The sequence below is a fragment of the Lutjanus erythropterus genome, chromosome 5, assembly GCF_056507025.1.
Source record: "Lutjanus erythropterus isolate fLutEry1 chromosome 5, fLutEry1.hap2, whole genome shotgun sequence".
In the NCBI taxonomy this organism is placed as follows: domain Eukaryota; kingdom Metazoa; phylum Chordata; class Actinopteri; order Lutjaniformes; family Lutjanidae; genus Lutjanus; species Lutjanus erythropterus.
Window position 1 is genome coordinate 24,857,127 of NC_139321.1, and position 18,381 is coordinate 24,875,507.

Consider the following 18,381-nt stretch of genomic DNA (forward strand, 5'->3'; position numbering starts at 1 on the left):
GTTGTTACTCGTTACTTTTAGTCTCAGCATAGCTTTGAAGTCAGCTGTTGCTGTTTTTTCTCTAAAATGCAACTGGCCACATGCTGTGTTCCTCACAGAAAGAGACCAATCACAGTACCCGCCCTCAACTGGAACTGATGTAAAAGCAGAAATACATCATCCATGCACTCAACAAGTGCAAGCAAAAACTCTGTAATGGCAGGAGAAAGACAAAATTAAATCTCAAAATGCTATTATAATTAGAAAAAGATAATTCCAGGTAGGCTTTTAATGTGAATTGTTTTTATTGGGGTGAAAAATACCACATAATTCATGTATATACTGCCCCTGAAGCCAGAAAGAAATCTCAGTTATTTAACAGACTTGGAGAAATCCTTACACTTCAATCTAATTTTATGTGGTGATTTTAATACAGTTACATCAGAAAATGACAACAGCTGTCCTTTTTGTTTATGATTGCTTCTCTATGCTGAAGTTTTTATAGGTGTTTCTATAGGCTTTGTGTAGCAGAGTGGTTCTACAAGCATCAGTGCATCATTGGGTCGTTTCAGAGAGTTACAAGCTTCTGTAAATGCATCATGAAAACAATACAACATGTATTGGTATTAGAAAATGTACTTTGTAATTTGTACTTTTGACCGAGCAACTTTCACTTGCAGTTGAGTAATATTTGACAAGGAGTATCTATACTTTGACTCAAGTACTGGGGTTAAGTACTTTGTCCACCAATGCCAGGGACACTCTGTCTGTGGAGGAGGCAGCAGGTGTGACACAACTCGCTTCAACCATAGGATGCCGCCAACTCGCTATTTGGACTACAGTACTCATGCATGTATAGTAATATATACCATGTATTGGCAGGTGTCTTGTTTACAAACATTACAGGGTGTACATGCATTCAGGGGGCAAAATTGGCTTTGGTAGCTGGTCAAAAGATTATAGTCAACAGTTGTAATCAATGTACATTCAGCATGGTTTTGTAAACCCTTGTTGACTCAATGATAAAATGCCATATCAGAGTTGTATGTGTTTGTTTGTCTTTCATATCATATTATATAAAATGTTAGGTGACAATAGCTGACCGTCAGTATAGTCATCAGGTCTCTGAATGAAATCATCCCACTAAGTTTGTTATTCAAAAATATTTAGCTAAAAGGAGCCGAATCACAAAAACTTTATAGGTCACTGACATGTCCTGTTAATTTTGCTTAACTTATCCTGCTTTTGGAGAAATGAACTATTTGAAGTCTATTTATCTGAGCCCCTAAAATCCAGTATCTGTCAGTTATACGTATTGAGTATACTGCACTGTACCATTATTGTTTTACAATATTACTCAGTATTATTTGACATATTTGTTACATGTAAAAACATCCAACTAAATAGGTGTTCATATTACAGAACATTAAGCAAATGTGTTAAACTCAGCCTTCAATAATGATTTAAAAAATATATCGTTCTACTGTTTTGTAATTTTGTAAAATTCGACTCTAGGGCTTTTCTTGTCATTTTTGCATCTATATATAAATATACAAAACATACAAAACTTTGTCTTCATCGTTTTCTCCTGGCTGTTATAGTCTATTCAAAGGCACGCCGTTCAGTTTGCTCTGCTCTGTACCGGGCAGAGCCATGATGATGATGAACGGGTGATCTGAGTTGGAGAGGCGCCGGAAGCAGCAGGTTGGTGGAGGAGGACAACAGAGAGGGGAGCAGGGAGGACGAAGAGATTATCCTTCAGGCTGTATTCGCGCTATCTGTTCCATCTTTCCAAGCGGTTGGGACAAAATGGCTTTGACCCAAGAGTCTGTTTTGTCTTTCTTACTGGAGCACGGAGGCAAAGTGAAGAACTCGGAGCTCCTGCACAATTTCAGGAGTCAGATCAGCTGCGGCGATCCCGCGGAAAAGCAGCACAATAGAGACCTGTTCAAGAAGTTGGTGAACAGCGTCGCCGTGGTCAAGCAGATCGACGAGGTTAAGTTTGTGGTCGTGAAGAAAAGATACCAGGACTTTGTGAAAGAGGTGGTGCATCAGGACGCGCAGAAAACACACACGGAGGACAGTTTGTCGAGCCCGAACACGAGCTTTTCCTACACCTCATCTCCTCATCGAGCCGAGGCAGCCAGGATGATTTATTCTGACATTGAGAACAATAATATGTGCTATCCCTGCAATTTAAATGACAAGTATTACAGTGATGGTAAACGTGTGTCTACAGAGAGTATATCAAGAAGCATCAGTGCGGACACAACCACTGTGAAAGTCCTGAATATCTCCGGAGATCAGACGAGCAGAGCAAGGAGATCTGGAGCCGTGTTTGCTGTCATAGCGGTGAAATCTCCTCCGAGAGACTCTGCGCCGGCCACACAGGATGGATTACATTCCCAAGTGCTTGAGAATAAAATGGCAGACAAACCAATCACTAAAGTTTCTACACCATCAGTGCCAACTCTGAGCTTTCCAGCTTGCAAGGACGCACTAATGAGTGATTCCCAGTGTTGGAAGACCAAACAGGCAGAGGACATGCAACAGAGGCCCCAAAACAAGCCCACAAGACAGGCCGATGATGCAAAATACTCAGAGTCTGTGCCTCTGGAGCCTCTAGCTCATGAGTGGCTGGTGAAGTGTGCTGCAGGACTGTGGGGACAGATCTATGGTTTGCTGCTGCAGGACACTCGGCTGGCACAGAAGAAAGACTTCATGTCAGGCTTCACGGCTCTACACTGGGCCGCAAAGGACGGCAACAGCGAGATGATACACAAGCTCATGGAGATCTCCAGGAAGAGAGGCACTTCACTCAACATCAACAGCAAAGCACATGGGGGATACACACCCCTACACATCGCAGCCATACACAGACAAACTGAAGTGATGGTGCTGCTTGTGCAAAAGTACGGAGCCAGTGTGAATGAGAGAGATAATGATGGTAAAAAGGCCCTTCACTACCTGGACCAAGGTGTGCCACACGATGTCAGAGCACTTCTGGGAGGACTGCAGCAGAGCAAGTACAGAGAAAAGACGGAGGATGAAGAGTACAGAGAGCAATCGAAAGGCTTCAACACCATCAGCAAACTGTTCCAGCCTCACATAGGCAAGAAACAAAAGACGACAGCTAAGTTTGCTCATGACTGGTGACAATGAAATGGACCACAAAAGAAGTTTCAGTCTTAATTTGTATATTATGTTAATATAAAACAACTTAAACCATTGTTGATTCTATTTTAGATCCCACACACAGGGATGCACCAAAAAAAGATTTTGATCTAAGATTGTTTCTAGTCAGAGTTTAGCAAAACTATGTTCGACATGATTCAATTAAGATTTAAAATTAAGCAGAGATCTGTTGCATGATTAAAAACTAATCTCAGTTTAGTAATTCAAAGTACAGTAATGTAAATTGAAATTAAATAGGGATTAAAAAAACATTTGTACACTGTTTGGACATAGTAAGTATAAAAGAGGGGGGAAACCATTCATGTTATAATAAAATGTTATACTGTTTAGCTAGCTAAAAGACAAAAAAGTATATTGTTTGCTAGCTGGCAAAAAACAAACAAAAAACTTGTTGTATGGTAGCTAGCTAAACTGTTATTGTTTGCTAACTAGTTAAAATAAAGAAAACGTGTTCTATCATGTGCCAGCTAGCTAAAAGTGAAAAAATGTTAAATTGTGCACTAGATAGCTAAAAATAAGTCTTATCTAAAAATGTAGCCGTTTTAGAAGTTAAACCTCCTCAAGTGTAAGTCTGGAACAAATATTGAAGTTAAACCATGATTTAACAAGGTTTAAAAATAGATCCTTGTTGGTGCAACCCAGCCTTAAAGTCTATAACTGAATTTAAAATTTTTAGTCTTTAGTACCTGTTGCAGGCTTTATCTCTCTTGTACAGTGTATCACTGTTAGATGTACTATTTATGAATGGTATTTATAATTTAATCATATTTTTAAATTGAGTCTAACTCCATGTATTAACACTGAATGTTATTTTGAGCCCATCTTATTTATTTTTCTTACTAACACTATCAGTGATAGTCATGCATATTTTCATAATGTGTAATAAACTTTTAGAGGTTACCTCTTGATTCATATCTTCAAAGTATGAGGGAAATGTGAAAACAGACCACACCAGGGAAACAGTTGCTATCAACACTGGTGTGAAACACGTCATTGTGTTGTTGATGTGGGATTCTTATTGCTTTTGTGTACAGCAGATCATAACATCAAAAATGTAAGAAAATGTAGAAAAGAATAGAGGAAAACATTCTGAAAAAACTACCTCTCAACTTCAGTAAAGGCAAATGGAGACATTTGTGGGGCCAGTTATACAAAGCAGGCAACTATAGCGGGTGGTGGAATGTCTCCTTCATCAATCTCTTTGTGAACTTGAGCTGTAAAATATGTGAAAGGCCTCCTTTTGAGGGGCAACATGGTCATCATTCTCTGGAATGATGTGTTTAAAACAGTCTTGAGTACTACATGCTAAGTCGTGGCCCCAATACCTCACAGTAAACAATCAGTTTTGATTGATTACTGTAGGGTGATTGATTAGAAGGGATTTCAGCCTAATACCAGTTTGACATGTTTTTCTCAGCTGCAAACAAGGAGCCAAAGATTAAATTGTGGGGTGGGGCCTAATTTAAATGGTCAAGAAAATTAACCTAAAGTGGAAACATTTTAATGCTCATATTAAAAGAAGTGCATTCTTTTCCCAGATCAAACATGCTTGAAAACAATCTTTCATCCTTAACTGACCCAGAGAAAAACAGTCCCCGATGACATGAAAAGAGCTGGAGCTCAGACAATGAAGCCATGTGCAAAACTGCCAGAACAATGTCCTTTGTCTTGTTATCTGGAAAAGAAGCTACTTGCATAATGATCCTGGCACAGGACAGCTGCCCTCACAGCAACTATAGTACACTGCATTATGTGTTAAATCCCAACTCAAAACTTTCCTTTGATACAGCAAGACAACTGAGTGATCAAAAAGGAAATCCACCACAGGACAGATTCCTGTTTTGCCGTTAATGGTTCAGGGAAAATTTGCAAACATCAAAGATTGTCCAACAATACTGTGGCACTGTCAAGGTCTTGTATCATTTCCTGTCAGTTCCAAATGGAAAAGTACTTAATTTTTTTTTTTTTTTTTTTGCATGGCACTAAAAGCACTGCTGTAACCCAAGTTTAAAGCCCAACTTGTGATCCCTATTGGATACAATTACCTTCATAATTTTAAGGTGTTGGATGGCAGAAATGAAATAATTTTGCTATTTTAAGACCCTTACAAGTATTGGGACAAAACATTTTAAACTTGTCCTGGTATCACAGGAAAACCCTTACAATAAAAAAAAATAGTTCATCCCCTCAAATCAATCAACAACCAATCCATAATAAATCAATGGTAATGTTATCCAACTCTACCCTGATGACCACTGTACAAAAAGCTGTAAGTTGCTTGCATTATATTGGAAGTACTTTGAGCTTTATTGGTGTGTTTCAAAACGATGTAAAACAGGAAAGTCATCATAAGTAAAGACATACTCCATCTGTGGGGAAACTGTCTAGTCAGTGGCCACAACATGAGGGTCAGTTACTATTCAGCTATTTCCAACACACATTAACATTGCTTCATTTGATTTGTTTTTCAAAGGTGTATGAGTGCTGAACAGATTGACTCTTTTTGGCCATATCTTCATTTTGAGTTAGTGCCTCTAAATAAAATCACATAACATGTTGTTTGAGTTTATCCTGAATGGTTGAAACAGATGATGGGTTTATTTGCTCTTCATATTTCAGGCCAGTAGAGGGCAGGGCATGCTAATATTATCATTACACTTAAAAAGTCACTGAAGCAGTCCTTTAATATTTTTCATGTTACTGATACAACTTTGTCATCGGGGTGAATTTTACACACTCCTGCTCACATCTACACAATCAGATATTGTACCTCCACTACAGAAATTCAAGAGACACAGAGTAAATTAAGGAATGTCTGGTAAAAAGAACTTAACATTTTGCAAAACAAAGAGACCCAGATATTATTCTCAATAGTTGACAAACTTGTGATCAAACATCAGTGAATATCGGGCCATGCTGCTTTGTTTCTGCTGGATATGTAGACAAATTTAGCTACATAATGGCAGTTTTGACTGTTCCATGTTGGTAATTGTTAAGTGCAAAAAGCACTGTTGAGGCAAAATAATTTGTAATGAGAGTTTGAGAAAAAAAAGTTAGTTTAGTGCAGAATTTTTAAAACAAGAAGTACCCATTAAAATTGCTGAAATAGTTGAAATCAATATGATGATATTAGTAAGGATTTTTTTTTTCAAACTTGAATTTAATAAATATATATAAAACCACAACAAATAATTAAACTGATGTTTACTGCAACCAACACTGAGCACTCACGTCAGACAATCTTTTTTACAAACATTTAAAACTGTTATTTTGTTAGTTCTTTAGTATAATTTTCTTGAAATCCTATATTTGGAAAACAAAACTGTAAAGCATGATAACATATCATCATGATAAGATTGCACTGAAAGTTGATACAGTATATTAATGAACTGCTTCTGTGCCCTTCTACCAGCCAAGTTGAAAACTGCCGCAGTGTGTGCCTTTCCACACACACCAGTACATACTGTACAAACTACCAAAGATAACAGAACTGCCAGTGTACAGAATGCTGTGTACTCAAGCCCATGTAGGTAGTATATTTGTCACTTCAGTAGATTTGGCAATGCAATTAGTTCAACAAAATACTGTCTGGCAATGTTCTGGAAACCACGCACAAATCACCACAATACTCCTAAGTACACATAAAACCACAATGCGGTGATGAGGTATCTAAAAAATAGTGCAAGCACACTATAACTCACACTCCATTAATACTATCACTACCATGTCAGTGGAGTTCAAAACATTAGTTTAAAAACTATCTTAGGTCTTCAGCGGTGTTAACTTGCATTGAGGTACCCGAAAAACACAGGAAGACTTTTTTCAAAATAAAAGCTCAAAATAGGTTGCAATTAATGCCTTAATTTGTGAAGGCCGTGGCATGTGAAATCCTGCACCTTAAATTCTGTGCATCTAAGATAGGAAAAGGATCTTAGTAGAGAAAATGTGTTTTAATTTACTCCACTTTTTTCTTTCTTGTGACTTGCTCCTCAAAGCTTAATCTTATTGTGAATAAAGCCGGAAGATGCTTTTATTATACTGAATTTACACACACACACAAAATCCTAATATGCTTTTGAGATAAGGATCGGTGATGCAGGTAAATTCAACATGAAATTTTGATATTGTGATATCATGTCTGAAACTGAACAGGTGAGTTGTTATCAAGAAAACGGTTCTCTGGTGTCTTTACCTGAAAAAGTAATATGAGAGGTGGAGTTGATTGCAAACACCTGCGCGTGTTGATCAGCGGCGGCACGTGCGTGGTCCTGTTGACCTCGAGCTCTCAGTGGAGAGTCTCTCTAAGTTTTCACTGGTTGGTTTCTTTGTTGTTTATAATGGAAAAACAAATGCTGATGTCAGCTGTCCTTGGTTCTTTTCGCACGGTTATCTTTCTGCTGCTGGTCACCTGCAGCTGCTCGCTGGTTTCACCTGCCGTGACCGCCGCCGGCGCGGGGCTGCACAGCCTGGGAGACTTCACGTACCCGTACGACAGCATCTTCTCCCCGCTGCTCAAAGCTCTGTCAGAGCACGGAGGGTCGAGGTGGAACCCAGGCCTGAAGAAGAAGATGAAACTCGAGCACAGGTACATGAAATATCTGACGGAGGTTTACAAGAAGTCGTCCAGAGTGCAGAGGAGTACGGACGGGAATAAAATTTACAACACAGTCCGGTTGATTAAGCCTCAGGATGAATGTCTGGCACAAAGTCATAAAGGTGAGCAAGTGACACAGACCATAACAGATATGCTTTAACACAGAATGTAATACACATAACGTCCACAGCGCTTAAGTTTGATGGAATATTAAATCATTAAATTGTCATGTGTCCACAAAATGCCACATAAGACACCCAAAGACACTTAACAAGGTCACAGGGTCTAATGTACAGCTCTGTTTGCTTTTAACTCCATATACATAAAAAGGGCCTGAAAAGGAGGGTCCTACATTAGCAGCTAATGATGTGGCCCTGTTTTGTAGGGGTCCTGTGTCAAAATCCAGTTTTAAGATTAATTATTTAGTGTCCATTGTGCTGCTGTTTTCACTTCTGCTATTTTCAAGTTTTGTTTTATGACTTTTATTTATAAAATGAGCAATTTGTGTATTGGTTAAAACATTGTGTCATCAGGGCACACTAAGTCTAAGATAATCACGTAAATAACCAAATAACTTATTATGTCTATTTTGATGAACTATTGCAGCTGGAATTTATCTTGATAGCCTTCGATTTTAATAAGTTTTCATATTAAATATACTTTTAAAGGACCAGTGTGTAGCATTTAGTAGCGTCTTACAGTGAGCTTGTAAAGCCAGCTTGTTTCACTCTGTCCTTCCAAGTGTGTAGGAGCAACTATGGCTGCTGCAAAATATGAGAAAAATGCACAAGGACATTTGTAGAACCAGTGTTTACTTTGTCCGTTCTGTAGAATCTTGGCTGTGCAACATGACGGACTCCATGGAGGAGAACTCGCACTCTTTGTAGATATACGGTGCTTTCTATGGTTACAAAACACAGGTGATTATACATAAATAAAAACATACTTATATATTTTATATTCAATTTCTGCTATATTTTGCTAGTAAATCCCGGTAAATCTTACACACTGGACCTTTAAAACTACAAAATATATAGCAATAAAACAATACAAAGCTTGATTGCAATATTGACAGTTGTATTTATTATTAAAGGGGTGGTTCAGATTTTTTTGAAATGGGGTTGTATGTAGTGTTTATGTATCGTCAGACTCGGAGGAGTCCTGAGGGATCTTCCATCAATGTGGATAAAGGAAAAGCCTGGCTTATTTTGATAAATCTGGACAATTTAAGTGAGCGGTCCGATCCATGACTGTGGCTAAAAGAAATCCTTGCTCAGTAACCATGGTAACTGACCACCACTGAACTAGCCTGCTCTGTGGCAGGTTAACTGTCAAGGTTTGTTTAGCTGTTTAGTTTGTTTAGTTTCAAAGAAAAAGTGTGCCAAGGTTGTTTTGAAATTATTTATTCATTCAGTCATTTTGTTCAAGCTGTGGAGACAAAAAAAATTTAAGTAAGCTTGTATAGGTTCTCTAATGGCTTTTTGCTACATAGAACAGCTGAAACTAGACAAGGGAAATAGGAATGAGATAAGGAGAACAACATGAAGGTCAACCTTGCGTTGGAATAGAACTTGTGCTGCTGTTGAGGTCAGGAAAATGTGGGATGGGATGATATTATCTTGCCATTTACTTTGTCTATAGTTTTTTTGATCGTCGTCTCCTTCATGTTGTTAATTGCAGCAGTATTGGTCTTTTTTCATGGTTACCCCTTTATATTATTCATATAGTTTAATCTGCAGGGTTTGTTCTGCAGCTGAGAAGAAAATCTCAGTTTCCCTTTTTTTTATGACATCTTATCCTCTTTTTGACCTTTTTGACAGTCATATGTTCTGGGCTGCCTCGGTTCTCTGTGCTCGCTCACATTGCAGCTTGTTGTAGCCTGGCTTGAGTTAACGTTGACTACGCCAGGCTAAATTGCCTTAGTGGAACGGCTTACGCCTTGAGTGGAAGTTGAAGTTAATTCAAGCCAGGCTTTTTCCCATAAGTGCAGACTTATTTATCAGCCTTGATGGAATAACCTCCACGTTTAGGAAGTTAAGCTAGGTACTGCTGTGGATAGGATCAACAGCAGAGGTTATTCCATCCACCTTAAAAAAGATGGACATTGAAAAATTGGAAAAGTGCACTGTGGCTTGATGTGTCTACATTTAAGATTATTTTCAGAAATACAGTAGGTACGTACAGGTTTTGGAGCAACATATACTGCCATCCAGTCTTTTTCAGAAATATTCCTGCTTATTTCAGCAAGACAATTCCAAGACACTTTCTGCTTGTGCTACAACCACATGGTTTCATAGTAAAAGTTCAGTATTAGACTGGTCTTTTTAGTTCCCTCATGTGCACAATAGTTGGTATGTGTAGTGTAGGGAGTGTAGAGGAGTAAGTAAGCACTTCAGCAGGTGTTGCTTACTGGTGAAACAGTTTTTTGACCATCAGGTGTAGCATGGCCGACAATTGAGCCTTAGGTTGGTTTGCATGCAAATTATTAACCCCTCAGTGGCTTGTAGATTTTTTTTTTGTTTTGTTAAGTCAAGTCACTACACATTGCATTCTGTTACTATGTTTCACACTAGGGCTGGGCAATATATCGAAATTATATTTTATCGCGTTATGAGACTCAGTATTGTGATAAATTTTGCATATCGCTATACCGAGATAGGGTAAGTGTTTTCTTTCTCCTGGTTTTAAAGGCTGCATACAGTAAAGTGACGTAATTTTCTGAACTTTGCCTATTTGCCTTTACCCACATAGTCATCATATCCACATTATTGATGATTATTTATCAGAAAATTTCATTTGATTAATATTAAGTGAAAGCACCAATAATCGTCTTTAAAATATTGTAAATATTTTGTACTTGGTCAAAAATATTGTGATATTTACTCATTTTATCACCTTAGCTGCGTCCAACCTTTGGAGTACACAACATATCACCAATCACAACTTGCATCATCAGTAACTGTTGTTATCGACCAATATGAAACTTCACTATCGTGACAAGTTTTTCATCTATATTGCCCAGGCCTATTTCACACAACGTCCCAAGTTTTTTGGAATTGGGTTTGTAGTTGTTAGAGGGCATGTGTGCAAGATGGACATGCTTATTTTGGCAGGTGTAATTAAAAGTACATGGACATCTGTGTAATGACTTTTTAGGAGTGACTACGCAATGATGACACATTGTCTTTTTTTTCTCATATTCTCCTTTAGAGAGTTTTATGCAGGATCTTTCCTACAGCCTTGATCAAGTCAGGAGAAAAGAGCAGCTTCTGAGGTCAGCCCTGCTGTTCAGTTTTGACCATGACCATGCAATACCTGCCAACTCCATGTGCTACCTGAGTATCAAGGAGCAGGAGCACTCAAACCAATGTCGGCTGTGTCCTGGGGTCCACCATGCTGTGAACTTCACAGCCAGCAAGGATGGGAGGAGCAGGAGAATCTGGGTGGAGGTTGATGTCACCTTGTTTCTACAGCCTCTCTTAAGATTTCAGAAGAAGAATATAAACCTGCTCATCAATGTCACCTGCCCAGACAAACAAAGAGCCAAGGGTGATGGAAGCAGAGGCCCACTGAAGTTCAACCTGAGGTCCCCTCCTCTGCTTCTTTATCTCAATGACACCAGCAAAATCTCCCAAAAGACGCCACTGGTCAGTACCAAAGCAGGTCAAAGGCCAGCCACTGCAGCCAACACAGTTCACAAGCAGATGGTTTTCAAACCAGAACAGAGTATTGGGCGAAAAGGGAGATGGAAGAGGGAATCTCCAAAGAGCAAACGTGGTGATAAAAGTCTGGATATCCACCTGCCAGAGCTTCTTCCAAGCTCTGAATTCCCAACAAGTGACTGTGCCTTGTATGATTTCAGGGTGCGATTCAGCCAGCTCAAACTGGATCACTGGATTGTTTTTCCACCAAAGTACAACCCCAGGTACTGCAGAGGCATCTGCCCACGCACCATGGGCTTCATCTACGGTTCACCTGTCCACACCATGGTGCAAAACATCATCTATGAGAAGCTTGACTCGTCTGTGCCCAGGCCCTCATGCATTCCCTCCCATTACAGCCCCTTGAGTGTCATGATCTTTGAAGAGGATGGATCCTATGTCTACAAGGAGTTTGAAGACATGGTTGCCACCAGGTGCACATGTCGCTAAGCTAGCTACCAACATTTTTCCTCTTTTTCTTTTGCAGGCTGACTAGAACATTACCACAACCTCAACAGTCATCACAGGTGGACATTATCCAAGTATTGGATACTCTGACCGGGCTCAGTGATTTCATGAATTTATAAAATTGTTGTGCATGAAAGTACTTTGATCTGGAGCAGGTGTGTTTACTTAAACAAAAAGTATTTTATCCTAATGAAAAATGTGGAAAGGTGACGTTTATTTCCTTTTTGTTAAGGCAGTATTGAATGTGACACACTTGAAGAAGAAAGTAAGTGTTGAGTATGATTTTTTTAAGTTAGTTTTTGTTAACTTATTTTGGGTGGGGGATCTGTCATTATCTTTAATTTAACACAATAGCCAAGTGTTAAGTAGCCCTGTTCTGGACAAAAGGTGAAAAAGCAGTCACAAACTCTTATCAGACCTTTTACATATTGTTTTATTCCTGGGGATTACAGATGGCTGTCTGAATGGCAGCTGTCCTCATAATGTCCAGAATGAAAGCTGTCAAGGTTTCAGTGTGTATTTATTACCTCTGGTCACTGAGTGACCGCATACGTATGAATTGACTGCATATGAATTTGTACTGGTTGAATGTGACTAAATGCATGTCATGTCTATTTATGCAAATTGTATGAATTCACTGTCTGTCTGTGCTCAGCTTAGGGATATTCAAACAAATGAAAATAGGTACATATTCTCTGAAAAGTTGGAAAATAAAATAACGTGCATAAATACCTGCATACAGCTGGCTGAGAATAATCATACAACACAGATATTGCTCACGCATTACACATTATGATACTCAGAGACTCCACTTTGAGTAAGATTATGTGTGAGGGACCCCATCAGAGCCAAAACACATGAGCAGGCCATAGTATTTGAGCCCACTTGTGAAGCATTTCAAAAGCCTCAGTCCTTTTGATTCTACAGCTCAAGGCTCTCTGTGGCCTTTATTTTTTCTTTGTCAACCTCTGATTGTGGTGGTTATTGAATTATGGGTAATCACTGGCAATCTAAACCGAGTCTCTAAGAATATTTGAAGACCTGTGAATACACCGATCATCAGCCACAACAGTAAAACCACCTGCCTTATACTGTTTGTCCCCCTCCTGCCATCAAAGCAGATCTGACTTGTTGAGACATGGACTCCACTGTGCTCTGAAGGTTTACTTGCGATGTCTGGCACCAAAACCCTAACTGTCCTGTAGGTTGTGAGGTGGGTTCTCCACGTTTCCAGATTTGCTCCAGCACATCTCACAGATGCTTGACTGGATTGCGATCTGGGGGATTTTGATCAGTCATCACCAGGCCACCTTCTTCCATTGCTCCATGGTCCAGTTCATATAGTAACACTCCCACTGTAAGCATTTCTGCTCCTACAGCATTAATGTTCTTTTTTTATTTAAAGGGATAGTTCACTCAAAAATGAAAATGCTCTACTTACCCTTATGCTGACTGAAGGTCGGGTTTAGTTCTTTTAGTCCACAAAACACTGCTGGAGTTTCACAGGAAACCAGTGTTGCAGAATCTCAATGCAAGTGAATTGTGACCAATTTTCAAATGTAAAAAACAACAGAAAAAAACAAAGTATGAACCTGGTTAAGGATCTGTGGTGAAGTATTAGGCTAAAAACATGGTTTCAATGATGTCTTTCTAACTTTTATTTATTCAGGGTAGGTACAATGAGACTCATGCTCTCTTTTGCAGAAACATGCTGATCATTCACACCTGGAAGCTGCCCAGTACAACCACAGTGTTATCTTCCAGCCACTGAGCAGCGGTTGGGGTTAAGGACCTTGCTCAAGGGCACCTCAGTGATGGTAATGAGGGAGGGGCATGTGCTGCTTTTCATTTTCCCCACCCAGACTTATCCTGCCGGTCAGAGGATTGAACCGGCAACCTTCCAGTCACAAGCTCGCTTCTGTAACCTTTAAGCTACCACTGTCTTTCAAGTCAACTTGGCACGTCTGGGAGACTTGGAAGACAAGCAGTATGGACAGTTTTTCTGTTTTTTTTATTTTTCAGTTGTTTTTTCTGTTTGAAAACTGGTCACCATTCACTTAAATTAGGTGCATTCCAGATGAGCCAGGCCTTTGCAAAATTGATCACCAGCGATCGCCACACTCTACGTACCGCTTAGATTTGGTTCCAACTTAATCTGGACTTGTTCTGACGTTATTCACACGTGGGCGATGATAACCTCATGAGATCAAGGTGGCTGCAGTTTTTGAAGCCATGTGCCGCAATAGCTCTCTGCTGACTGCAAGCACCTGACTGTCACCGGGTCAATGAACTGACAGGCTCCGATGGCTCTTAATTTAACAAACACCACATGTTCTATAAAATACTAATTTTCTGTGTGATTGTAAAATTTAATGCTAGATATCAGTCTTATGTTGGCAATGAAGTTTAATTCTGTGAATCAACATGCATTTGACTGATGATAATTACAAAGTGCTTTACAAGGCAGATAAAAGAACTGAGGCCTATGTAACAGTAGGAGGATCTCTTCTATTTCAATTTCAATCACCAATCAAGAAAGCACTTGATTTCCACAGCTATGTATGTGGTCTACAAACTACAGATAGTCTACAGGTGATCTAATGGGATGTTGGTCTCTATGATATTGGTTCCTGGTTATTTTCTGAAGGCTGCTGGAAACTACCTGACTGCTGCTTTTCGTCTCCACCTCCAGCTGTGGCCACCTGATCTCGTCTTCTTTCCAGGATAAGTTCAGTTCATTTCAAACAAGATTCTGCAACACTGTTTTCCTGTGAAAACTCAAAAACTCAGCAGTGGTTTGTGGACTGAAAAAATAAACCCGACCTTCACCCAGCCTGAGGATGAGTAAGCAATGACTAAAGTCACTTGGATTGTTAGACTTGCCCAGTCTTCCTACTTCCAACACTGATAATCAAGACGATACTAACGTCAGTGTTATTGGTTGATCAGTGAATGATTTTACAGCTCTAGAGCAGGCTCTCTCTTAACCAATTTTAAGCAAGTTCCAGCATTAAATATGTTCCTAACAGAGCAGTAAAAAATATTTGAAGATAAGTGCAAAAAAAAAATAAAAAATCCCAAGTGCTACACGAACTTTTTAGCGTGAAAAAGCTCCAGTCCAGCAGGTGGCGGTATTGCCCTTAGAGTTAGCAGCCAACCGACGGCTCCATAAAAAGGAAGGACACCGGATCTTCATTAGCAAACACTGTCGAGCGCAGTACGGTAAGCTTCAATGTCACGATTTTAACTATGTAGTTTGGCCTCCATTAGCTTTTATCACGGTGTTGTGTGAGGCCTGTATGCTTTATTTTAACAGGAGTGACTTAGTTTGGACCTCTTTCGGTCAAACGTCCACGTCACCGTGTCAGTCAGGGAAACGTTTCAAGGACTGTGTACCTTAGCCAGCTAACCTGATGGAGCTAACGCTAGCTATGCTAACATGCTATCACGGCTAACCAGACTAGTTTGTCCTGTGCTCTTTTATTTCCTTGTTTTGTATCTTCGCAATCATGTATCTAGATAATCTCGCTCTTTAACTCTCAGTTTATTCAGGCCAGCTTTTATATACCACGTTATTACGCTTTTACTAATCATACAAATACTTGCATGTTACACGAGAAACATGCAAAAAACAACAAAAAAAAAAAAACAAGTTAGAGTGGGTTAATTTAATTTTAGTAACTGACCATTGTTTTGTATTTAGTTAACTAAACAATTGTAAATAATACAATTCTTAATAATATGATTGCGTAATATCCAACCAGTCATGCAGTCCAATACGGCCTTTTAACAATAAAGATCATAAAAATTGTCAAAGAAAGTCATACTCACGGCCCTTGTTACATATATTAGTTTTGCTTTAATTGCTAAAGTTTTTACATCTGTTTGCCAGATATATGCCATATATAAAAACGGACCAAACAGTGATCCACGTATATTTTGTTTAGAAATCGTCGAGTAGCCTGAACAGATGTAAATAGTGTCATTATAAAGTAGTTGCATTAAAATCACAAGGTTGTTTGATTGTTTTTTATTAACATACACTGAAAAGAGTTTTGTCCCTCTCTTTCAAGATGCACTCAGTTGATTTTCAAGATTTTGATCTGGACTATGTGACCATCTATTAGTTCCAATCATGCAACATTTTCTATGTTACTGGCTGACTTGTTGAACTACATTTTGTAAATTTCTTCTTGTCATTTCAGATCAGCTCTCTGGTGAACATGGGTCGCCACTTCGGAGACTTGGCCAAGGTCAGGCATGTAATCACATACAGTCTGTCCCCCTTTGAGCAGAGGGCTTTCCCCAACTACTTCTCCAAGGGTATCCCCAATGTGTGGAGACGGTTCTCAGCCTCTTTCTTCAAAATTGCACCCCGTGAGTTCCTAATGTTCTCTGCTCTCTACTCTCTCATTAGTTTAGAACAGGTCCAGATAATACATTTAAGTGTTATGTTTATTGAAATCTCAATATTCATTAGTCATTGGTTGTTATAATTTACCTCTGCTGATATTTTTGCAATTGTATTTATAGCAGCAGTAATTCATGTTTTCAGGTAGGAATGAATGATAAGGTTAAAATCCTGTATCAGTGTGTATGTAATTTCCTAATGTGATATCGATACATATTAGGGTATGTTCATCACATTGAATCTCATTAAAGTATCATATTTCCATCAAGCAGTCCTGTTCATTGAGTTTCAACACTGCAATAGCCTGTCATATTGTCAGTCAATATTTCCACATTGATGTCTGTAGCCATTTAACCACTGCCTTTTCTGTACAAGAGTTAGGTTGTTCAAGTCTCTTTTATAAACAAACAACAGTTCTGAAATGCAATTTATTTGCCCATCTCAATTTCATCACTTCAATCTCCCACAGTGTCAGTAGTCTGAGGGCCAGTTTTCACTGTTTCCAACCTATGAGCAGTATTTGTTTGTGACCTCAGGTTTTGGTATTTGCTTTTTCTAGTCAATCCATATCCTTGCCTGAAGTCTAGGTTCATCATTACAAGTGTCTTGGTGTTGAGTTGGGCTGGTGCCCAGTCATACGATAGGCCTGTTAACTGCTTTGTGCTTAGCCTCTAACAATTTGTAAAGTGTCAAATGACAAGTAAATGAGCAGTACAGGTAGTACCTTTCTTTACTGTGCTGGTTGTGAATCTAACTTCCAAAAAATATTTAAACCCCATTTTAGAAGTGAGTTTGACTCTAGGATATATAGATTATATAATGACAAAATGTTTTGTTTTGTTTTGTTTTTTCAAACTGTGTATACCATGTATCCATGTTAAATCATGGAGAGAAAGAAAGTTACTTTAATTGTTGGTTGTTTAGAAAGTATTATAGTAGCAAATACAGCTGATCCTCCTCACATAAATAGACAAAAACATAATTTTTAACTGTGACCATGTTCTTAAATGACAGTGAATTTTGCTTTTATTTCATGCAAAACATCAGAAGATTTTATTATTTTGAGTCACATTGTCTCTTGTCTGCAGTCTGTTAACTATGTAGCAGAATAGTTAATTTACAAAAAGGGGTTAATATTGTTTTTTTCAGGATCTCTGCAGGGATACTATGATTAGTAACTGATTTTAAGATTTACTCATGGCCTTCATTGCACAGCAAGTCATGGCTAAATATGATGAAACATACATATGGTGCTGATGCTAATATGTTTTATGATTTTTATTTTGCAGCAATGATTGTCATGTACCTGACATACACCTGGGGCAACAGTGTTCATCAACAGGGCAAGAGGAAGAATCCTGCTGACTATGAGAATGATGAATAAACTCCTGCCACCTCTCTGAAAGCTGCCCTCTGTTATAAATTCCAACTCTGTATGTCTCACCAATAAAGATGAAAGATATTTATGTGAAATCAGTCTTGATTTAATTTGAACATGACTTTGTGGTTGCATTAATGTTCACTTAATGTGGGTGTCACTGCTACAGTTTTAATATACAAGTTATAATATAGTTTTACTGATGAAGTGATTAGTTGGTCAACAGAAAATTAATCGCCTACAGTTTTGATCAATGCTCATATTATCTACTGAGCAAAAGTGCCTGTGACTAGTGGTTCTAACATCTTCAGTTTGCTGCTTTTGTCTGTTTTATGTCTTTATGTAGTGAACAGTGATGGGTTATGGAGTTGTGGTTGGGCAAAACAAGATGTAATACCACCTTGGCATTTGGGAAAGTGTGATAACAATTTATCACCATTTTCTCACATGTCAAAGTTACTGGTGGTGGATAGGAGTTTTATGTGGAAGTGGGCTATCAGAATTTGGGGACCCACAGCACAAGCAGGTGACCAGTGGCAGTTCTAGATAATAGGCCTTGTGACAAGTCAGGATGGTGTAACTAGATAAAATGTAATACATTTTAACTTAACTATGAAATAACACCCACCTTTTGTAATAAATAACATGCTGTGGG

The 18,381-nt window shown here is 38.8% G+C and overlaps 3 protein-coding genes across 3 annotated transcripts; all 3 read left to right on the forward strand.

Annotated features, from left to right (window-relative positions):
* Positions 1 to 1,647: 1,647 nt before the first annotated feature.
* Positions 1,648 to 3,169, forward strand: sowahab (sosondowah ankyrin repeat domain family member Ab). The gene has a single exon (XM_084719342.1). It carries the CDS (start codon positions 1,789 to 1,791, stop codon positions 3,133 to 3,135), a length of 1,347 nt encoding a protein of 448 aa, XP_084575468.1. The 5' UTR covers positions 1,648 to 1,788; the 3' UTR covers positions 3,136 to 3,169.
* Positions 3,170 to 7,493: 4,324 nt separating this feature from the next.
* gdf9 (growth differentiation factor 9) lies at positions 7,494 to 12,674 on the forward strand. Its single transcript, XM_084719341.1, has 2 exons — positions 7,494 to 7,890; positions 10,979 to 12,674. The coding sequence occupies exons 1-2, from the start codon at positions 7,512 to 7,514 to the stop codon at positions 11,917 to 11,919; spliced, it is 1,320 nt and encodes a 439-aa protein (XP_084575467.1). The 5' UTR covers positions 7,494 to 7,511; the 3' UTR covers positions 11,920 to 12,674.
* A 2,338-nt stretch (positions 12,675 to 15,012) lies between these two features.
* Positions 15,013 to 17,821, forward strand: uqcrq (ubiquinol-cytochrome c reductase, complex III subunit VII). The gene is made up of 3 exons (XM_084719345.1): positions 15,013 to 15,159; positions 16,143 to 16,314; positions 17,638 to 17,821. The coding sequence occupies exons 2-3, from the start codon at positions 16,161 to 16,163 to the stop codon at positions 17,730 to 17,732; spliced, it is 249 nt and encodes an 82-aa protein (XP_084575471.1). The 5' UTR covers positions 15,013 to 15,159; positions 16,143 to 16,160; the 3' UTR covers positions 17,733 to 17,821.
* Positions 17,822 to 18,381: the final 560 nt, after the last annotated feature.